General features: G+C 45.6%; 1 protein-coding gene across 1 annotated transcript in view; it reads left to right on the top strand.

Moving 5' to 3' along the window:
• LOC112115240 (ADP-ribosyl cyclase/cyclic ADP-ribose hydrolase 1) overlaps window positions 1-1718 on the top strand; it is a 43067-nt gene extending 41349 nt beyond the window's left edge. Inside the window, exon 7 of the mRNA XM_026648131.2 lies at window positions 10-1718. Within this exon, the coding sequence (XP_026503916.2) occupies window positions 10-85 (76 nt within the window). The 3' untranslated portion in view covers window positions 86-1718. The remainder of the gene's footprint in view (window positions 1-9) is intronic.
• Window positions 1719-21697: the final 19979 nt, after the last annotated feature.

Here is a 21697-nt window from a genome sequence, read left to right as displayed (position 1 = left end):
TTATCACAGGCCAGTTCAGCTGCTTCAGTGTGCAAGTGATCCTGACCATGCAGACTGCAGACTTTGCACCAATAGTGTACAGTGAAACACACAATACTCCACATTGCTTAAATCATTCCTTAACTGTGTATGATACTGAACAAGAATATGTGTATAGAGTACTATATAGTATAAATGTGTATACAAACACTGTATGTTACCAGAAAACCTTGCTGTGGCTGCAACACTCATAAATGAATGAAAGGAGATGATATTTTAGGTGCGGTTACTGTACACACACACACACACTTCCAACCTCTTCAGCCTGAGGGCCACACATTATTTCAGAAAGGTCAAAAGGACCACAATAAGTGGTTTGGGTCAGATTCTCAGCCCTGCTCCCCTCTCTTTACACAGCACAGGTGGTGCAAAGGGAACAGAAGCCACCTGTAAGTCCCCTGCTGGGGATTCCCTGGGGTAGGGAATACATCGGGAAGAGCCATAGCCATTTCTTCCCTTCCTTCCTGGCACACAGAGGAGTGTGGGAGGAGGTAAGGGGAAGTGGCTGGAACAGCTGTGCTTTGGCTATCCTCAGTGGGAATGTGTTTCTTAGAAGACTGTTGCAAAATGGTACAAGTTACAGCAGCCCGCAAGCTACTCTGAACCGTACCAGGGCAGGAAGAGACCTAATCAGTTACAGTTGTCAGCTTCTCTTTTCCCCTCTCTCAGGTTGCCCTGTCTGGTTGTGTGAGGGAGGGCAGCCTTCCATTGCTAGGCACTCCCTTAGGTCTGGCACAGCCAGTTGATGTTCTCTCCTCTTCTCTCTGGAGCGCCCAGAGCCTGGAAGGGAAGCATGCACCAGAAAAGGCAGAACTACTCTCACCTCCCTACCCAGCATTGCAGTAGGTGGCCAACAGGGAAACTGCTGAGCAGCTGCTGCTAAGAGATAGCGGCTCTCAGAGCACTTCCAGCTCACACCAGACCTACACCTGAGGCTGCAAGAGAGGAGGTGGGAGGCAGCTGGGGAAGAGGGAGCAACAGGGCCAATTCCAACTCTTCCATTTAAAAATCACTGGGCACAGCTCTGGGAACACATTTTCAGTTCAGAATCAAATATAACATTTTCTTCTTAGCAAACAGTCACCCTCACAGTCTACAAAGTGGCCTCCGTGGACTTGGTCACCACTGAGACAGAGACAGACAGGAAGATCCCAAAATAAGTAGTCTCTGCTTAGCTTCTGAAGTTGATGGTGACTTCTTTGTAGCATACAATTTCCAAGCACACATACCGTAATACCATAAACTGTAATAGTTTTCTTATATTTCTTTTTTGCTGTCATGATACTCAGATTCAGATGAAACTGAAGACTTAGGGCCAGAATCTGGCCTTGACTCTCTTCATTTTGTGCTACTGTAATGACACAAAAGAAGAGAGCTGGGGCTTTTCTGAAATATGGAAATCCCCAGGTGGTATAATACTAGTATAGCCAGCAATTTGTCACTCATTTAGGCACGGGGGTGTTCATGGTGCAGATTGGTAATTCCTAGCCAGGTCTGTGACTGGGAATGTTTACATTAAGCAGAATTTTAATTTTCTAATTGCACTCTGATATGTGGTTACTGCGATTAACTCAGACATATATCAATAACTTTAATTCTGTTATTTCTGACAAGAGGGTTGGAGAGTTTAATATTGGCTTTTGTACATATTTTGTCATAATACAAAATGTTGAATGTAAAATGGTAATGTACAATAAAATCGCTGATGGTTAATGTTCCTAATTCTATTACACACATTGGTTAATCATGGACTGGGATACTTAAAATGAGTCATCTATTAAGAGATTTCCATGTGGATTAGAATAGTCAGAAAAGTGGAATAATTTCAGAAGTGTTTCTCTATGAAAACATATTTGCATTATGAGAATAAGGAAGAGGAAGAAAATCAGCAGAGCCAAGAATTGCTTTTCTTTTTCAACAAATGATTTTTATTGTTTTCTCTCAGTCTTTAGTTTTGCCTACACACTGCTACATATTAAGAGTCTAGGGCATATTCTGTCCAAGAATTCCTATGGGATTGGTGCATTTCTGTACCATGCCATCCTTCCCAATGGCTGCCCCCTTTAAGTGAAATCTAGCCCTCGGACTTACATCTCCACTGTACTATTCTACTGTAACATTTACATTATGTATAGCAACACATTCTTGGTTTTTGAAACATTTGTATCTAGAATACACTATTCCATTGGGGAAAACTTCCCAAAAAGTAGCAGTAATAGATTGTGAAAGATTTTTCAGACCATTATTTCATTGTTGAGTTTTTAACCCAATAAACCTGTAACACTTAGAAGTAGTTTCAATATATGGCACCCTTACTGAATGTCAGTGGAGAAGCCAGGGACTGACTGGGCCATGAAGAGTGAATTACCCTTTCAACCCTACAGATGGTTCTTCTAGAACAGAGGTTCTTAAACTGGGAGTCATGACCCCTCAGAGGGTCATGAGGTTATTATGTGGGGGTCATGAGCTGTCAGCCTCCACCCCCCAAACTTTGCTTTCAGTATTTATAATTGTGTTAAATATATAAAAAAATGTGTTTTTATTTACAGGGGAGGTTGCACGAGAGGCTTGCTGTGTGAAAGGGGTCACCAATACAAATGTTTGAGAACCACTGTTCTATAACATGGTGGAGGCATAGTGATAGAAGAGTGTGGGGAAGCTTGCTCGTCTGTAGATAGATAGAGGATTCCATTCTTCAGGACTGTGTGTCTAGCATCTCGTCCCGGTGCTAAATGCTCGGGGGGGGGGGGAACCACCTCATGACCTCTCAAAATATTAAACTATACTTATACCCACCTGAGCATTTAGCAGAGAGGCCACATCACAAATCCCCTCTCTCTACACCAAACAAATCTCTTGCTGTCAAATTCTGCAGTTGATCAGCCATTTGTGTTGCTCAGAATGAAGTGCATTGCAGTGAGCCAGCCTTGATGGCACATGGACAATCGGATTATATAATTAGCTCTTATTCACGATAGCTGAGGAGGATTTATGGTGGTTATCACTGATTATACAATAAAACCTGTCAAGCAAACTGGTGGTTTTGTTCTCATCAGGAAATACACATTTCAAGACAACAGTGAACAATTAACTTTGACAACTGTGCTTTAATAAATGACAGCTTTTGAGCGCAGGTGCCTGGCATACCATTGTGCTACCAGCAATATTTCTTTAAGAGGGATTATTTACAGATAGACTTGGCAGGAAAACAAAATAAAATGATGGAAGTATTAAACATTTGACTTGTCTGTTCCATCTATTAGTATAATTCATAAATTCCACTGCCCTTTTGAAATAAAGAAGCATCTATTCATATAGTTCAAAACATGTACAAAGTATAGTCAGTATTTTAAATATGCATTGAATACACTGAAACTAATCCTTCTTGTAATTTGTACAGATTATATTAAAGCTAACAAGGCTGGATTGTGGGACAAACTCAGCCCTGTATGGGGAGTTGTGCAGATGTGCATTGCTCAAAAACCTTAGCAGGATCGTGCAGGAGGGAGGTATAATGCACCCTGAGCTCCCAGGAGCATATATAATCTATCAAGGCTACTTATATGGCCCCCCAGTACCATAGTAACTAAGCACCTCCCCATCTTTACTGCATTTATCCTCATAAAAGCCCTGAGCTAAACAGAAGTGCTATTATCCCCATTTTGCATCTAGGGAACTGAAGCACAGAGAGATTTGGTCTATTCACTTACTGTCTCATCTTATATTTAGGATGACACTCAGTGTTGCCAAAGGGATGGGGTGCAGACTGGGCAGGCTGGAACACAGAATAGGAGTGTCAGGGCTTAGCTATTTTGAGTTGTGTGCAAGCAGAAACTAAAACAGTAAAATTAGTTAAAATGGGAAAAGTGTACATATATATATATTTCACCTATAATGACTGACTGAATGTTACTCAGAAGAATTCATCACTCGGCCAAGACCAAGTATATAAACTTTCCACCCCAAAATATGAGATTTTCAGATAGTGATGAGCAACTGACAACAGGGGATTATAAATGGGATTCCTCACATAGCTTTACCTGCAGCAGGGACTGTGGTACAGAAGCAGAACCTTCTCCCAGATCAGTGGGGTCAGGATGCCCTCCATGCATGGCCCTAGAAGGTCCATTGGGCTTCCAAAAAAATCATCTCTCAAACCTACTCTCACAAAAAGGTTCAGCAGAGGGAGTAAGAAGATCAGACCAGCAAGCCCCATCCTTGTTGGAAACTGTGCCAGGGAGAGAATGAAAATATGCTGCACTCAGAAGCAATTTCGTTGATAATATGGTTTGAGATGCAGATGAAATGTACTGACAGACTGACCTTTCTTCTTACATTGTTTGAACATTCTTATAGAGGTCAGCAGCTCTGGGGCGAGGGGGAGGAGACTGGTGGGGGAGGAGGCATGGGTAGCTGGTGGGGCTTTGTAGAGCGGATGGAAGAGAACTGTGTGGGTGATATGGGTTAGGGGAATCAAGGGCTCCACAGCACTGTTGCCTTAGCTCCCCAGTGCACCAATGCAGCAGTTACACAGAAAGCCCATGATGTGCTGGCTCCTCAGTGAAGAGATACTTAGTTCATCAGCCTGCTTCCTCTGTGTGCTGGTGAGCTGATGCAGCAAAACTGGAGCAGATGAATGTCTCTGCACTGAGGCATTGATACCTAAAGGTCTCTCCACAAACTGTTGCTTCAGTGCCTTGGATGCCCTTCAGTCCTGGTTGCCTGCACAGCTGTGCATCTTCTGTCAAATCTCTGCCAATTTAGGTAAGCAGTTAAAGTAAGCAGACAGGAAATTCGCGGCAAGCGATTAAATGCCTCGCCCAAGGCCCTGCTGCAAATCAGTGACAGAGCTGGCAATAGCATCCAGGCCTCCTGAAAACACCCCCTGTAGCACAGCTGTTCTCCAAGAGAAAGATGGTGGATTTATCAACAGAGGGTTCCAGCAGTTCAGGAGTAACTTTGCAGCCACTGTAATGTCCCTCATATTATAATGTGGGGCAAGTTACTCTACATTAGCACTTACAGCATTTATGATAGAGCCCAGTCCTGTGTCCACTGAAAGTCATGCGTCCCTGGTAATAAATAACCGAAAGTGTCATTTTCTTCCAACACTGACCCAGGAACTTTATGAGAAGGAGGAAAGCAGTGTTATCCCTAATAGTACTCTGTTCTTTGTATGATTCACTTCTGCCTACCACCCTTCGCAACCCTCTCCTGCTGGCATCTGACTATGTAAATGTAGACACAGCCTCACACTGAACTTGATGGGCATTTGTCTTCAGTGGGATCAGCATCAGGACCGTCCACCTGTTTTCTGGCCAACTCGCACCTCCTGTGTAACATACTTCAACCACCGGATTTAGCTCTGAAGATGGGGCCAGATTTGTTTCTCAGGTACACCAGAGTACCTGTAATCCATTCTTCAGTGTGTATCATGTATCCCTCTCTGTGCCTGATCTACAGAGGATATCAGTCTGCTACAGCTCTCACATATGGAATTTAGTCCTTTAGCTCCAGCTCTAGAGACTCATATTTCAGCTCTGGAGGTCTTTGGTCCAATAGTTACACAACCCCATTGATTTCACTGGGGCTTCAAGGATGTAAGAGTGGGTAAAACTTGGCCTGAGGAGTTTGCCTCAGTTACTCTACCTGCCCACACCAAATTCCTGCTTCCCCTTGCCCCTCCACCCTCAAAGCCTGGAGTTCAAGGATGCCCAGTGGGAGTTCAGGTGGCAGGTGGAGCTAGGTGGGCTGTGGATACTGGAAAGCAGTTGAGGTTGAGCCGATGAATGGATCAGCAAAGTGTAGATGGGGAGCTGAATGATTTCATTGCTTATTCCCATGCTTTTTACCTCTTGGGCTGGTGGTAAATAGAGTATAACAACCTTACCTTAAAGAAGTTAATGACCTTTTTTGTGTGGTTCTGGTTGAATTTGATCCCCAGACGGACAGCATCACAAAATGTGTCAGGACTGCAAGGTAAGTGCTTTTTAATTCCTAATTACCGCATCTGGAAAATTGTACAGTCATAGCAGAAATTCATCATTTTGCATTCCTAAAATTGCCAATATGTTCACTGACGTTATGTTCAATTAGCTTAGGCAAAGTTATACTGGGTGTGTCTTAGCACTGTCATGCTTAATGCAGTGAGTCAGAAATGGGAGAAACGACTTATCTTTAATAACATTAACATTTTCACCAGCCGATGATTTGCACTGAAATTTCATGAAGGTGGTAGCATTAAGACAGAGGCCGCTCAGAACAGTCTGCCACCCTAGGCAAAACATTAGTGCGTTGCCCCTCCCTCCCCTCAGATCCCTAAGGAGGTTGGGGTGCAGTAGGGGGTGCAGGCTCTGGGCTGGGGGGTGGGGCCAAGGGATTCAGAGTGTGGGAGGGGGCTCCGGGCTGAGCCTGGGGCATGGGGTTAGGGTGCAGGAGGGGGTGCAGGCTCTGGGAGGGAGTTTGAGTGCAGGAGGGGGCTCAGGGCTGGGGCAAGGGGTTGGGGTGTGGGAGGAGGTGAGTGGTGCGAGCTCTGGGAGGGAGTTTGGGTGAGGAAGGGGGCTCAGGGCTGGGACTGGGGTTTGGGCTGTGGGAGGGGCTGCGGGATGCAGGCTCTGGCCAGACGATGCTTACCTCAGGCAGCTCCCAGAAGTGACCGGCATGTCCCTGCGGCTTCTAGGCAGCCAGGTGGCTCTGCGCACTGCCCCTGCCTGCAGGCACCGCCCCCGTAGCTCCCATTGGCCACGCTTCTCAGCCAATGGGAGCTGCGGAGCAGGCGCTAAGGGAAGGGGCAGTGCGCGAAGCCTCCCTGATTGCCACTGTGCCTAGGGGCTGCAGGGACCTGCCGGCCACTTCCGGGAGCTGCGCGGAGCCAGGGCAGGTAGGGAGTCTGCCTTAGCCTCGCTGTGCCACTGACCAGACTTTTGGCCTATTAAAATATCCTGGATTGCTTTCAATAGCAACCGGGAGATTGAGACCAATTCTGGGAGACTCCTGGCCATTTCTGGGAGGGTTGGCAACCCTACTTCACCATGCCCCTTTTTCTCTGGTTACACCACCTGTGCTGGCATCCTGGGGTGAGAAGGGACAAAATAGGAGCCACCCTGGATTTTCCTATGCAGGAGAACTCCTTCAGTGGCCTCGTATGGTTCCTATAGTGCAGCAACATAGCTGAGGATCTGGCCCTTTATTTTCCAGCAGTGAAAAGCCTGAGTGCCCTGTTGTGGTTTGCAACATTGACAGCAAATGGATGAGTAAAATGCAGCGGTAGTACTGTACTTTTCCCATTAAATCTGTACCAGGATTTTCAGCCATCTTTTGATATATTTTTATATACCATTGTTAGAAACTAGGAATGGCAATATCCATAAGGATTTAGAGGTCCTAGATACAGCATTAGAAAGTGTTTATAAGTGCACAAACTTATAAACTGCAGAGCTTCATCATGCAGACCTTAATCAGGCAAAACTGCCCACAAAGTCTGTAGAGAGACAAGGTGGGTGAGGTAATATCTTTTATTGGACCAACTGCTGTTGGTGAGAAAGACAAGCTTTTGCGCCACACAGAGCTCTTCCTTAGGTCTGGGAAAGGTACTCCGAGCATCACAGCTTGCCTCGCCCACCAACAAAAGTTGGTCCAATAAAAGATATTACCTCACCCAGCTTGTCTCTCTCATATCCTGGGAATGACAGACACAGCTACAACTACACTGCAATGAAGTCAGCAGGCTTTTTGACTGATTGAGGAGCTCAGCTGGTCAGGCTGGTTTGTGGTTTTTGTAACAATTCAGCGTTTTTCATGCATTCTTGGAGATATTTGTGAGACACTCAGCATGTTGATGGGTGTCTAGAAGTTAAATCCGAATTGAATGCCTTAATGAAATCTACTAGCATGAGAATAATTTTAATGACAGCCTTTCTTGGCAAGCACATACAACTCTTACATTATTACAGCCACTTTATTTCCCTGTAATGGGTGCAATGCCTCATCACACTTAGCAACAGAAATACCAGTGTCTGCTAGCAACTGGGGGAAAAAACTGTGTTTCTTGGGGTGTTTCTGTCTATAAAATTAGCAGTAAAGCCTAAGGCCTGGGCTACACTATGACTTTAATTCAGATTTAGCAGCGTTAAATCGAATTAACCCTGCACCCGTCCACACAACGAAGCCATTTATTTCGAAATAAAGGGCTCTTAAAATTGATTTCTGTACTCCACCCCGACGAGCGGAGTAGCGCCAAAATCGATATTGTCATTTCGAATTAGGGTTAGTGTGGCCGCAATTCGATGGTATTGGCCTCCGGGAGCTATCCCACAGTGCACCATTGTGACCGCTCTGGGCAGCAATCTGAACTCGGATGCACTGGCCAGGTAGACAGGAAAAGCCCCGAGAACATTTGAATTTTATTTCCTGTTTGCCCAGCGTGGAGAGCACAGGTGACCACAGATAGCTCATCAGCACAGGTAACCATGCAGGCTGATAATCGAAAAAGAGCACCAGCATGGACCGTACGGGAGGTACTGGATCTGATCGCTATATGGGGAGAGGATTCAGTGCTAGCAGAACTTCGTTCGAAAAGACGAAATGCCAAAACTTTTGAAAAAATCTCCAAGGGCATGATGGAGAGAGGCCACAATAGGGACTCAGATCAGTGCCGCGTGAAAGTCAAGGAGCTCAGACAAGCCTATCAAAAAACAAAGGAGGCAAACGGTCGCTCCGGGTGAGAGCCACGGACATGCCGCTTCTACGCCGAGCTGCATGCAGTTCTAGGGGGGGCCGCCACCACTACCCCACCTCTGACCATGGATTCCGAGGTGGGGATAATCTCATCAGCTACACCTGAGGATTCTGCGGATGGGGAAGAGGAGGAGGAGGAGGAGGAGGACGAGCTTGCGGAGAGCACACAGCACTCCGTTCTCCCCAACAGCCAGGATCTTTTTCTCAGCCTGACTGAAGTACCCTCCCAACCCTCCCAAGCCAGTATCCAAGACCATGACCCAATGGAAGGGACCTCAGGTGAGTTTACTTTTTAAAATATAAAACTGGTTTTAAAAGCATTTTTTAATGATTACTTTGCCCTGAGGACTTGGGATGCATTCGCGGCCAGTACAGCTACTGGAAAAGTCTGTTAACGTGTCTGGGGATGGAGCGGAAATCCTCCAGGGACATCTCCATGAAGATCTCCTGGAGGTACTCCAAAAGCCTTGCCACAAGGTTTCTGGGCAGTGCAGCCTTATTCCGTCCTCCATGGTAGGACACTTGACCACGCCATGCTAGTAGCAAGTAATCTGGTATCATTGCATGACAAAGCCTGGCAGCATATGGTCCCTGTGTTTGCTGGCATTCAAGCAACATCCGTTCTTTATCTCGCTGTGTAATCCTCAGGAGAGTGATATCACTCATGGTAACCTGGTTGAAATACAGGAATTTAATTAAGGGGACAGAGGTGGCCGTTCCTACCGGGCTGTTTGCCTGTGGCTGAAAAGAAATCCTTCCCTGCAGTTAGCCAAGCGCAGGGGGGAGGGAGAATTGGCCCTGAGCTTTTCGCGTTTGGCTAGCAGGGATCTTCCCTGATACCAGCCACGCAGTGGGAGGAGGGATAAAGCGATCATCCAGAGAATTGGATGGGGGGTGGGTTAGTTTGTTTTCTGCTGCTGAAGGTTAACAGGAAAACCGCAGCACTCAACAGGCTTTGCTTGGTATGTGGGAAAGGAGGGCGCAGAAGCCAAAAGACAATGGCTTACCATGGTCGCATGCAAGCCGAATTCTGTTGCCCGGACCTGCGTCTGTGATCTCTAGCAGCAAAGCCACAGGCACTCAATATTAAGAGGCAAAATGCGACCTTGCACAGAAATCACATGTGCTATGTAACGTGAATAGTGTTGGTCACCGTGAAAGAGTATAAGCATTGTTCTGTAAAATGTATCTTTTTAAAAAATTCTCTCCTTTTTTCCCTCCCTCCAGCAGCTGCAAATTTTTCAAGCCTCCCTCCTTTGTCCCGAAGGCTATCTCAGATAAGGCGTCGGAAAAAGAAGACGCGAGACAAGATGTTTGCGGCAATCATGGAATCCACCCGCAGTGAAAGAGCTCATCTGAATGAGTGGAAGGACACGGTTTCAAAATATAGGAAAGATGCCAGTGAACGTGAGGACAGGAGGGACCAACGTGAGGACAGGAGAGACGCTTCAGATGAGAGGTGGCGGCAGGAAGATCAGAGGAGGCAGGATGCAACGCTGGGGCTGCTGCGTGAGCAAACAGACATGCTCCGGCGTCTGGTGGAGCTTCAGGAATGGCAGCAGGATAACAGAGTGCCGCTACAGCCCCCTCCCCCCTCACCATGTTCCATAGCCTCCTCACCCAGACGTGTAAGAACGTGGGGGGGGAGGCTCCGTACACCCTCCCATTCCACCCCAGTGGACAGCCCAAGCAAAAGGCTGTCATTTTTTAACCTTTTTTTAGTGGCCTTTTCCTTCCCGCCGATCCTCCTCCCAAACCCCACCCGGGTTTTCTCCCTCTTTTTATAATCAATTAATAAAGAATAAATGATTTTTAAATGATGGTGACTTTATTTCCTTTGAAAGCAAGCTGTGATCGAAGGGGGAGGGTGGGTTCCTTATAGAGAATGAGTCAATAAAGGGGGCGGGTTTTCATCAAGGAGAAACAAACAGAAATTTCACACTGTAGCCTGGCCAGTCATGAAACTGGTTTTCAAAGCTTCTCTGATGCGCAGCGCTTCCTGGTGTGCTCTTCTAATCACCCTGGTGTCTGGCTGCGCATAATCAGCAGCCAGGCGATTTGCCTCAGCCTCCCACCCCGCCATAAAGGTCTCCCCCTTACTTTCACAGAGATTGTGGAGCACACAGCAAGCAGCAATAACAATGGGGATATTGGTTTGGCTGAGGTCTGAGCGAGTCAGTAACGATCACCAGCAACCTTTTAAACGTCCAAATGCACATTCTACCACCATTCTGCACTTGCTCAGCCTGTAGTTGAACAGCTCCTGACTCCTGTCCAGGCTGCCTGTGTATAGCTTCATGAGCCATGGCATTAAGGGGTAGGCTGGGTCCCCAAGAATAACTATTGGCATTTCAACATCCCCAACGGTTATTTTCTGGTCCGGGAAGTAAGTCCCTTGCTGCAGCCGTTTAAACAGAGTAGTGTTCCTGAAGACGCAAGCATCATGAACCCTCCCCGGCCAGCCCACGTTGCTGTTGGTGAAACGTCCCTTGTGATCCACCAGTGCTTGCAGCACCATTGAAAAGTACCCCTTGCGGTTTATGTACTGGGTACCCTGGTGCTCCGGTGCCAAGATAGGGATATGGGTTCCATCTATCGCCCCACCACAGTTAGGGAATCCCATTGCAATAAAGCTATCCACTATGACCTGCACATTTCCCAGAGTCACTACCTTTCATAGCAGCAGCTCAGTGATTGCTTTGGCTACTTGCATCACAGCAGCCCCCACAGTAGATTGCCCACTCCAAATTGATTCCCGACTGACCGGTAGCTGTCTGGCGTTGCAAGCTTCCACAGGGCTATCGCCATTCGCTTCTCAACTGTGAGGGCGGCTCTCATCTTGGTATTCTGGCGCTTCAGGGCAGGGGACAGCAAGTCACAAAGTTCCATGAAAGTGCCCTTACGCATGCGAAAGTTTTGCAGCCACTGGGAATCGTCCCACACCTGCAACACTATGTGGTCCCACCAGTCTGTGCTTGTTTTCCGGGCCCAGAATCGGCGTTCCACGGATAGAACCTGCCCCATTAACAACATGATCTCCAAAGCACCGGGGCCCGCAGTTTGAGAGAATTCTGTGTCCATGTCCATGTCCTCATCACTCTTGTCGCTGCGCTGCCGTCGCCGCCTCCTCCTCGCCTCGTTTTTCTGATCCTGGTTCAGCATAAACTGCACGAGAATGCGCGAGGTGTTTACAATGTTCAAGACTGCTGTCTTGAGCTGAGCGGGCTCCATGCTTGCCATGGTATGGAGTCTGCAGTGTTCACCCAGGAAAAAAGGCGTGAAATGGTTGTCTGCCGTTGCTTTCATGGAGGGAGGGGTGAGGCTGTACCCAGAACCACCTGCGACAATGTTTTTTGCCCCATCAGGCACTGGGATCTCAACTCAGAATTCCAATGGGCGGGGGAGACTGCGGGAACTATGGGATAGCTATGGGATAACTACCCACAGTGCAACGCTCCGGAAATCGACGCTAGCCCTGGTACATGGACGCACACCGCCGAATTAATGTGCTTAGTGTGGCCGCATACATTCGACTTTATACAATCTGTTTCCAAAATTCGAATTCTGTAAATTCGGATTAATGTATGTAGACATACCCTAAGAAATATTTTATGTTTTGGACTAGTCCTTCCATTGGTCTCACACAGGTGTTACTCAGGATGAAACTGGGCCTTTTCATTCTATTATCTACAGGCACCAAGACAAACTCCACCAGACAAGCATACTATGCAATGGCATTAATCCAAACTGTGAGTGGCATGAATTAGATGAGAATTTGGGTCACTGTGTTCTGAAGAGGCTGTAAATTCATCAGTGCACTATATAAAGCAACAGAGGGTCCTGTGGCACCTTTAAGACTAACAGAAGTATTGGGAGCATAAGCTTTATCCTCACGCACAATTATTTCAAATTTGGTGACAATATATACCTCCAGACCAGTGGCATCGCTATGGGCACCCGCATGGCCCCACAATATGCCAACATTTTTATGGCTGACCTGGAACAACGCTTCCTCAGCTCTCGTCCACTCACGCCCCTTCTCTACCTACGCTACATTGATGACATCTTCATCATCTGGACCCATGGGAAGGAGACCCTGGAAGAATTCCACCATGATTTCAACAGCTTCCACCCCACCATCAACCTCAGCCTGGACCAATCTACACGGGAGGTCCACTTCCTAGACACCACAGTACAAATAAGCGATGGCCACGTTAACACCACCCTATACCGAAAACCCACCGACTGCTACGCCTACCTTCATGCCTCCAGCTTCCACCCCGGACACACCACACAATCCATCGTCTACAGCCAAGTGCTGAGGTACAACCGCATCTGCTCCAACCCCTCAGACAGAGACCAACACCTACAAGATCTTCACCAAGCATTCTCAAAACTACGATACCCACACAAGGAAATAAAGAAACAAATCAACAAAGACAGACGTGTACCCAGAAGCCTCCTGCTACAAGACAGGCCCAAAAAAGAAACCAACTGGCCATCACCTACAGTCCTCAGCTTAAACCTCTCCAACGCATCATCAGTGATCTACAACCCATCCTGGACAATGATCCCTCACTTTCACAGACCTTGGGAGGCAGGTCAGTCCTCGCCCACAGACAACCCACCAACCTTAAGCATATTCTCACCAGCAACCATGCACCGCACCATAATAACTCTAAATCAGGAACCAACCCATGCAACAAACCTCGATGCCAACTCTGCCCACATATCTACACCAGCAACACCAACACAGGACCTAACCAGATCAGCTACAACATCACCGGCTCATTCACCTGCACGTCCACCAATGTTATATATGCCATCATGTGCCAGCAATGCCCCTCTGTTATGTACATTGGCCAAACTGGACAGTCACTACGCAAGAGGATAAATGGACACAAGTCAGATATCAGGAATGGCAATATACAAAAACCTGTAGGAGAACACTTCAACCTCCCTGGCCACACAATAGCAGATGTAAAGGTAGCCATCTTACAGCAAAAAAACTTCAGGACTAGACTCCAAAGAGAAACTGCTGAGCTCTAGTTCATTTGCAAATTTGACACCATCAGATCAGGATTAAACAAAGCTGTGAATGGCTATCCAACTACAGAAGCAGTTTCTCCTCCCTTAGTGTTCACACCTCAACTGCTGGCAGAGCACCTCACCCTCCCTGATTGAACTAACCTCGTTATCTCCATACTGATTTATACCTGCCTCTGGAAATTTCCATTACTTGCATCTGAAGAAGTGAGGTTCTTACCCACGAAAGCTTATGCTCCCAATACTTCTGTTAGTCTTAAAGGTGCCACAGGACCCTCTGTTGCTTTTTACAGATTCAGACTAACATGGCTACCCCTCTGATACAGTGCACTATGTTTGCTCTCGTCCACTCCTTTGTATAGCCCAAAGGAAATTCACATGACAGCACATACCTATTTGTACAGCACCTAGCACCACAGGGTTCTGGTCCATGACTAGGGTTCTTTGGCAGTACAGTAATACAAATAATAAATAACTATAATAAAACCATTGCCTTGTCATTTGAGATGAGCTAGGTTTGCAATTTTAGGCTTTGAATCTAAACTTCCCCCAAAGTGCTGGGTGTTTGGATGTTGAATTCCTAATCAGACCCATTTCTACTAACAGTGGTTGCCACGAAAATGCAACACTTGGCAACAGGTACCACACAGTTGCCACCATTATTTCTTATAAGATTTTCAGTAGAGAATGAACTGTGATATGTCTGATACTCAGACTATCTTAAAGCTGAACCCAGGCAAACCATGTCCTCTCTGCTGCAGCAGCAATCTGTGCACAACTTGAAAGAGTATGATAGTGGACATGCTCCCCCTACCTATCCGGGAGTTTCTCTGAAGTAAGGTGTGTTTTGGTACACCTCACTGGAAGGTGCCACTCTGTATGTTGGAGCCAAAGAAAGACAGTACAGTAGAACATACAGGGCCAAATGTTCAAAACTATGTAACAGCAATCATCTATGTATGCAAAAATAATTTCACACACAACTGTAATAAATATACAGTAGAACCTCAGAGTTTTGAACACTAGAGTTACAAACTGACTGGTCAACCACACATCTCATTTGGAACCAAAAGTACACAGTCAGGCAGCAGCAGAGACAAAAAAAGCAAATATAGTACAGTACCGTGCTAAACATGAACTACTAAAAAAAGGGAAAGTTAAAAAAAGATGTGACAAGGTAAGGAAACTGTTTCTGTGCTTGTTTCATTTAAATTAAGATGGTTAAAATCAGCATTTTTCTTCTGAATAGTAAAGTTTAAGTCTATGTTCAGTTGTAAACTTTTGAAAGAACTACCATAACATTTTGTTCAGAGTTATGAACATTTCAGAGTTACGAACACCTGCATTCCCAAGGTGTTTGTAACTCTAAGGTTCTACTGTATGCACATTTTTGAAAATATGGGCAACAGGGGATGCATCTGGCTTGCAATCAGGGCTTAAATTCTCACCAAATATTTCCCGGGACCCCAGGGCTCCAGCCTTCTTGGCACGCCTTGGCTCCCGCGAGTTTGAAAATATTTATCAGAGCTCTGCTCCGGACGGCTCTGGCTGAATTTAAGCCCTGCTTGCGATAAGTAATCTTGGAGAGGATATGTTAATAATATTTTCCCAGTGTGACGTAGTGATATGTTGCTTACTCTGATTTTTCGAAGGAGAGGTTTTACACATCGCCAGCTTGAGCACTGAAAACTCCTGCTTTGTGCATGAAAAAACGCACTTTTCAAAACCTGCCCATTATTTGTTGTTTATTGAGCACCATCAGTGTGCTTGGTGCTTTAAAACCATATAAGGAGATGGTCTCTGCTCCAAAGAGCTCCTTGCATTCTCAGAGACAACAACAGAACTCAAACATTGGCACTACACTAGCAGATGGATCAAGCTCAAAGTCTCCTGGATTTTAGAAGGATACCCTTTATTTTTCATATGGCCTTCACAGATCCTAGAGACCAGGATTAGGTCTTCTGGAACTGGACTTGTTTGAAGAGACTCATTAAATATTATAGTCACTATGGGCCTGATCCAAAGCGCCATTGACGTCAATGTAGGCTTTGAATCAGGCCCTATAAAAATATAAAAGCACCTTTTTCCAGTCACAGAATTGGACATCACCCCAAGCATCTGAGCAACAATATATCAAACAAATGCTGCAGTCACAAGGTGTTTCTAACAATCAGGAGATTAAACTGTCATCTCCTGTGCTCCTGCAATTGGCAGATGAAATGTGAGGTGATTGTAACAAGCCAGTGAAAGCTTGCAATTGGATAAGATTGATTGCTGTTTGCTGTACCAAAATGATGTATTTAGACTGGTTTAGACCTGTCTAATGGAAGCAAACTTTTTAAACCCTGATACAAACAATAAACTCTGCTTCTGTATGCAAATTAGGAAGGATATTGTGATATAGAAGCACAGGGGTGGCCAAACTTACTTACCCTCCGAACCGCATATGACAATCTTCAAAAGTTCGAGAACCACGGCACACCTGATGGGGCTTGGGGCTTCACCCTGCTCCTGCTGAAGCCCCGAGCCCTGGCAGGTGCACCCCGCAGGGCTGAAGCCCTGAAACCCCCCTCCCTGCTGGGCAGAAGCCCCTATCCCACCACCCCACTGCAAGGCAGAGATCCTGAGCTCCCCTCACCCATTCTGGTAGGTGGAGAATGGGGGTGGAAGTGGGGGCTCTGCAAGCCACACTTTAACGATAAAAGAGCCGCATGTGGCTCATGAGCCACAGTTTGGCAACCTCTGTACTAGCAGCAACTGTAGGAGGGCTATTGCTCCACTGCAGGCTGCCAACCTGAACTCGGTGCTGGAGGGGAAGTTTTAATTGAAGGAGAACCCCCTCCACTCTACTGTCCAGGAACTGAGGCCATTGTTCCACCTTGGAAGGAAGCCCCCCCTACCATCCCCATCCTCTTTTCACAGGCCTTCCCTTATCACAGTCCAAATCCACTAAAGCTTGTTATGTGTCAGTCCATTAATTTGTACAATGGTCATTACCTTATAAACATGGCGTGGCCTGTTACATTCCATGGTCAGACAAGCCCTCTTGATCTGCCCCCACTGGAAAGAAATCACTTCTTCTGGAGAAGTCTGAGGTGACAGAATTGCCAGCTTGACAGTGCGTCCAGGGCCTGGACTTTGGAGAGTGGGGAGGGGCATGAGCCAGGGACATATTTGGGCTCGAAGCCCTGTCTATCTGGGGTGAAGGTGACCTTGTAATTTTAGAACAGCCAGCTTATATATGTTGCAACCAGACCTCTCAACTGTAGTGTGGACACATTCTACATGTTCAGAAATCATGAGATTGGCTTACAAATCATGCCAGTTTTAAAAATGAATCGATTTGGACTTCTTTTCATTTGCCTTCTGTTCTTTGAGCCACAGGGTGCATTTGGTCACCTTTTCCAGCTTTTCTCTTTAATCATAAATGCTAGAATCTTACTTTATTTTACTGGATTTGGAAATTCTCCCCTAATCACAGCACTCCAGGAGTTGGGCCTTTTAGAGAAACACCAAAGATGACAAGACTTGAGAGAAAACTGCAAGTTGACAACATTGTGACTCTAGCTTACAATATTTAAGACCTCTAACCACATGGTTGGGTTTTTTTTCTTCCTTTTTACACCTTTCTTTCTCTTATTGTCTTCTTTCATTCTTTCTAAATGTGGGGGCTCCCTCAGCTTTGGGGGGCTGTGGTAAATTGCCCTCATCTGGGCTTAAAAGTGTCAGTTACTCTTACAAAGCTAGCAACATGAGGCCTCTGATGACCACAGTTTAATCAATACTTTGCTTTTTAGATGTCATTATCTAAAAGACTCCGTCTGTAGCAGCGTGACCTCCTAACACTGTGCTAGAGAATTGTTTCAGTATCAATTCAGAAGAAAGAGAGTTCCATCTGATATAAAATGGAGTCCAACATCCTAATGTCAACCTCCTGCTTCCCTGTCCATAAACTGGCATCGTCATTATTATCTTGCTTCTGTGTCATTTGTACAGGGTTTAAGGAATGCAAAGTTTGTGAATTCAAAGCTTTCTTGGAGTGCACAGTACTATACAGTGTGTTAACACTGCTATGCTTTCCATACACAAAGAGTGGGATTCTCCCTCCTACTACAGCCATTGTATACTGCTGCAGCTGTACAAAGTCCCTTAGCTGACCAGGAGACAACTCCCCCACTGCAAGCACTGGATAGGATACCCTCTCACAAACCTTAGGACAAGGGGCAGAAGGGGAATTCCTATAGCATCCACAGCTGAGGGTATTCTCAGCTCCTGCAGAATAGCCCAAAGGCAGTCCTAGGCTTGGCCAGGGGCACAACATCCCCATAGCAACCCAGAATGGGACAGGCACCAGGGCGGCCTAAAGCCACCTTTGCCTTTCCTCTCCTCGGGCTGCCCCTCCTGGAGGCACAGCACAGATTCTCAACCAAAATGTGACTTTCCACAGGGGTGGTTTACTTTCAGATCAGGGGGGCAGAACCAACAGAGAACAAAACAACCAGAATACCCCATGAAGAGAAAGTAGCCTATAAAAACCACCATCTTGATTCACTTCATGGTTTTACCTAACCCAGCAGAAAGGCAAGAAGTCTCTTCACATTTAAAAGTGCACCACACAGCAAAAAGAATTATAGCATCTCCTCTACCTTCACATACCTCAAATACCTTATTACCTGATCTTAGTTTTTATATATAATATCCTATTACCCTCTCTCTGTTTGAATATCATAGAAGTACAGAGTATGTCACCTTTAAAAGATAATATTTGATTGAAAGAATTTCTGGGTTTTAATTTAATATCTAGTTTAAAACATTCTGGCTCACTGGTGCGACCCTTTTCCAGCCTGACACAAGCAAACACATCATAGAGCTGTGGTACAAATAAACAGTTTTGAACATGTTTCAGCCTTTCACATAATCTTTTTGAGGTGTCTACTACCTGTAAGTCAGTTTGTGATTTCCATGGTGGACTGGGAACTTCAAGTTAATTAAATGTATCATGACTGCACCATGATAGACACGATCAAAGGCTGACCCAGTTAAAAACCAGCCACGTGGCAACAACCCTATGGACTGTCTTCGCATGTAAGCTACCCCATTTCTTCCCCAGCTCTTTATCACTGCTCTGTCTTGAGAACTAGCTTTTTCAATGGCAATAAGTAAGTAAGCTTGGAAGGAAGCCAGAGCAAACTGTACCAGCGGTTAAAGAAGCCTAATAAATCCCTCACCTGGGACAGGAGCAGCCTTCCAAAGAAACCAGTGACAAATGCAGCCTTGTTAATTAAAGAAATTGAGCCCCAATTCTCCTTCCCTTTTCCGCTTGTAGTGGCTTTCTAAGCAGGGCAGAGCTAGGATGGGGGTGAGTAGAAGGGGGCTTTGTGCTATGGCCTCCTGTTGCTTCTTAATATAGAAGTCTCTAGCGCCCAAATCTGCAGTGTCATGGCATTGGAGGGAGCAAGCTGGGGGTCTTGGCCATTCTGCAGCACCATCCCCATTCAAACCCATAAGGATTTGTCAGTGTACATAGCACTGACCTCAGAATTCTCTTATTCTACTTTCCCTTCAGGGGGCTTTAGGGTAGCAGATGGGGTTGAGGTATCCTCTGGCTCCTAAGGAATCTGTGCTGACATAGCAAAGGGGAGCCATGCAGACACACTAGACCTCTGCACAGAATCCCTGGCTCCCTGCCATGGCCTTGCGATCAATAGGATTCCCTGGCCCATTCGTGGAGGTGAAGGGCAAAGGCCCACCTATGCTCCACAGGGGGAATAAAACTGCACCACCCTGATGCTATGATTGCAAGGAGACTCTGAGCTGAAGCTCATGACATTTCCTCTCCTTTTTAAGTAGGATTTTTTTCATGTAGGGTTTGAGCTAAGCCTCATTTGCTAACCAAATTAATACCACCCTTGGAGATAGCCTGGAGGAAACAAACAAAACAGTGTATGGAAACGGACTGGAAAGTGTGCCAAGAACAGGAGAGGTGCAGCAGCCACTAACAAGTAAGAAGCTGCTCTGCCTAGGGCATCAGCAGCAGAAGGTAGAGGCGGAAAAGGGAGGAGAGTTCGTTATCTGAGCTCAGTCATGTCCACATGAACTGACACCAATGGTGTAAAATGTGTAGTGCCTGAAGATTGATCCTCTGCGCTGATTGGCCGGGTACAGGTGAGGTGATATCAGGTGGTAGGTACTCGTTGGCTCCCTCGGGGCAAGGGGAAGGTTGGGTTATGTTGGAAGCAGGAAGGGTGAGTCACTCACATTCTGGTCTCTCGAGGGCAATTAAGCAACATGTTGTGAGATTAGGTGTGTAACCAGTACTGCTGCCAAATAGAGGAATGAGTAAAGCCGGGCATGCAAGGAATTAAAAGTTATTAAAGAAAATGTGTCCTGTAGTGAAAGTGAGTGAAAACCACATTGAAACAAGTAAACTAGAAAGGAACTAAAGCTAAAAGGGCCTGACATTTCAACGAGCCTTAGCTCAGGCCTCCAATGCTGCACCACAGTAAATGCAGGCACCAATAAAACCACTGAGCGGTCTCCGTGCCTGGTGTACAGGGTGCACTGACAGATGTATATGAGCTAGCTTCTGAGCCCACAAAATTAATTGCAGGTGGAAAAATGTGCAGAAAGTTTTTTCATACAATTGGAGGCTGTTTTTGAACATCAGTCCCAAAATTTCCCTTAAAATAAGGATAACTTTGTGTGTGTCAAGATGACTGGAAATTATTTTAAACAATGTAACACTATTGGATAGGATGCAGCACTGATTCCACTTTATATTTCACTACAAAGCTTTGAGGGTTCTTGGTTGTGGGTGTTTGTTTATTTTTTCATCTAATATACAATGGGCATAGTTAAGAAGTTCATTGATGTTCACAGGTTGCAGGCTACCAGTTCTGGGACTATTCTGCATTTTAAGGGAATCCCTCTGAAACCTTTACTGCCTCTGAAACTAGAATGAATTTTCCAAGTCTGCCAATTCTATACCTCTTTCTCAGCAAGAGATGCAAGTTATAAATCATGAGTTAAAAAAATAAAAACGCAGTAAACTATCTTTCATTGAAAAGGAAACCACAGTTCTTACAGAGATATTGCTAATCAGTATATTCTTTTTTTACAATAGTCCCTGCCCCGATGAGTTAATAATCTAATATGAGCCAGCGCTTGATCTGGGACTCAAGAGACCTGTGTTTAATTCCTAGTTCAGCCACAGACTTCCTGTGTGACCTTGGCCAAGCCATTTAATCTATCCTGTGTCTTATTTCCCCATTGTAAATGGGGGTAATACTTCCCTTCCTCACAGGGGGTGTTGTGAGGACAAAATCCACAAGTGCTTTGTGAGGTGCTCAGTTATGGAGAGAAGAACCATATTAATACTTACTAACTAGACGATGCAACAAGTCAGCGAAGAGAGATAATGTAACAGTAGGGAAAAATTGATAGAGGGAGCAAAAGCATTGTATGGATAGTCACTGTAGTCATGTGCACATCTTGGTGGGTCAATAAATCCTATGTAAGTGGGCCCATTGCATTTAGTTATGTAAGTAAACACTTCTCAGCATGAGTTGCAGTAGTGGGCCCTTAATAACTGCCTGAAAATAAATGAGGACTAAGAACCTAATCCTGCAAATCATTACTCGTGCAAATAGCCCCATGGAACTCAGTGGGATTAACCTCTCCCTTTAGATAGTAAGCTTTTTAGGGCACACCTCATCTCATTTATCATAGAGTGCCAAATTATAGGTGGGGTGTTAGACAATTATTTAATGACAGTAGATGCTGAGGTTCAAAAAAAAAAAAAAAAAGCTTTATAAACCGTTAAAACACAAATTGTCAACATCACATGCCAAAATATACAAAGTATATAACCTTAAAT

Source organism: Terrapene carolina, unplaced genomic scaffold (assembly GCF_002925995.2).
Source record: "Terrapene carolina triunguis isolate 2854851 unplaced genomic scaffold, T_m_triunguis-2.0 Scaffold66, whole genome shotgun sequence".
Taxonomy (NCBI): Eukaryota; Metazoa; Chordata; order Testudines; family Emydidae; genus Terrapene; species Terrapene triunguis.
Note: the sequence above shows the minus strand (reverse complement) of the source record. Positions and strands in the feature narration are given on the sequence as shown.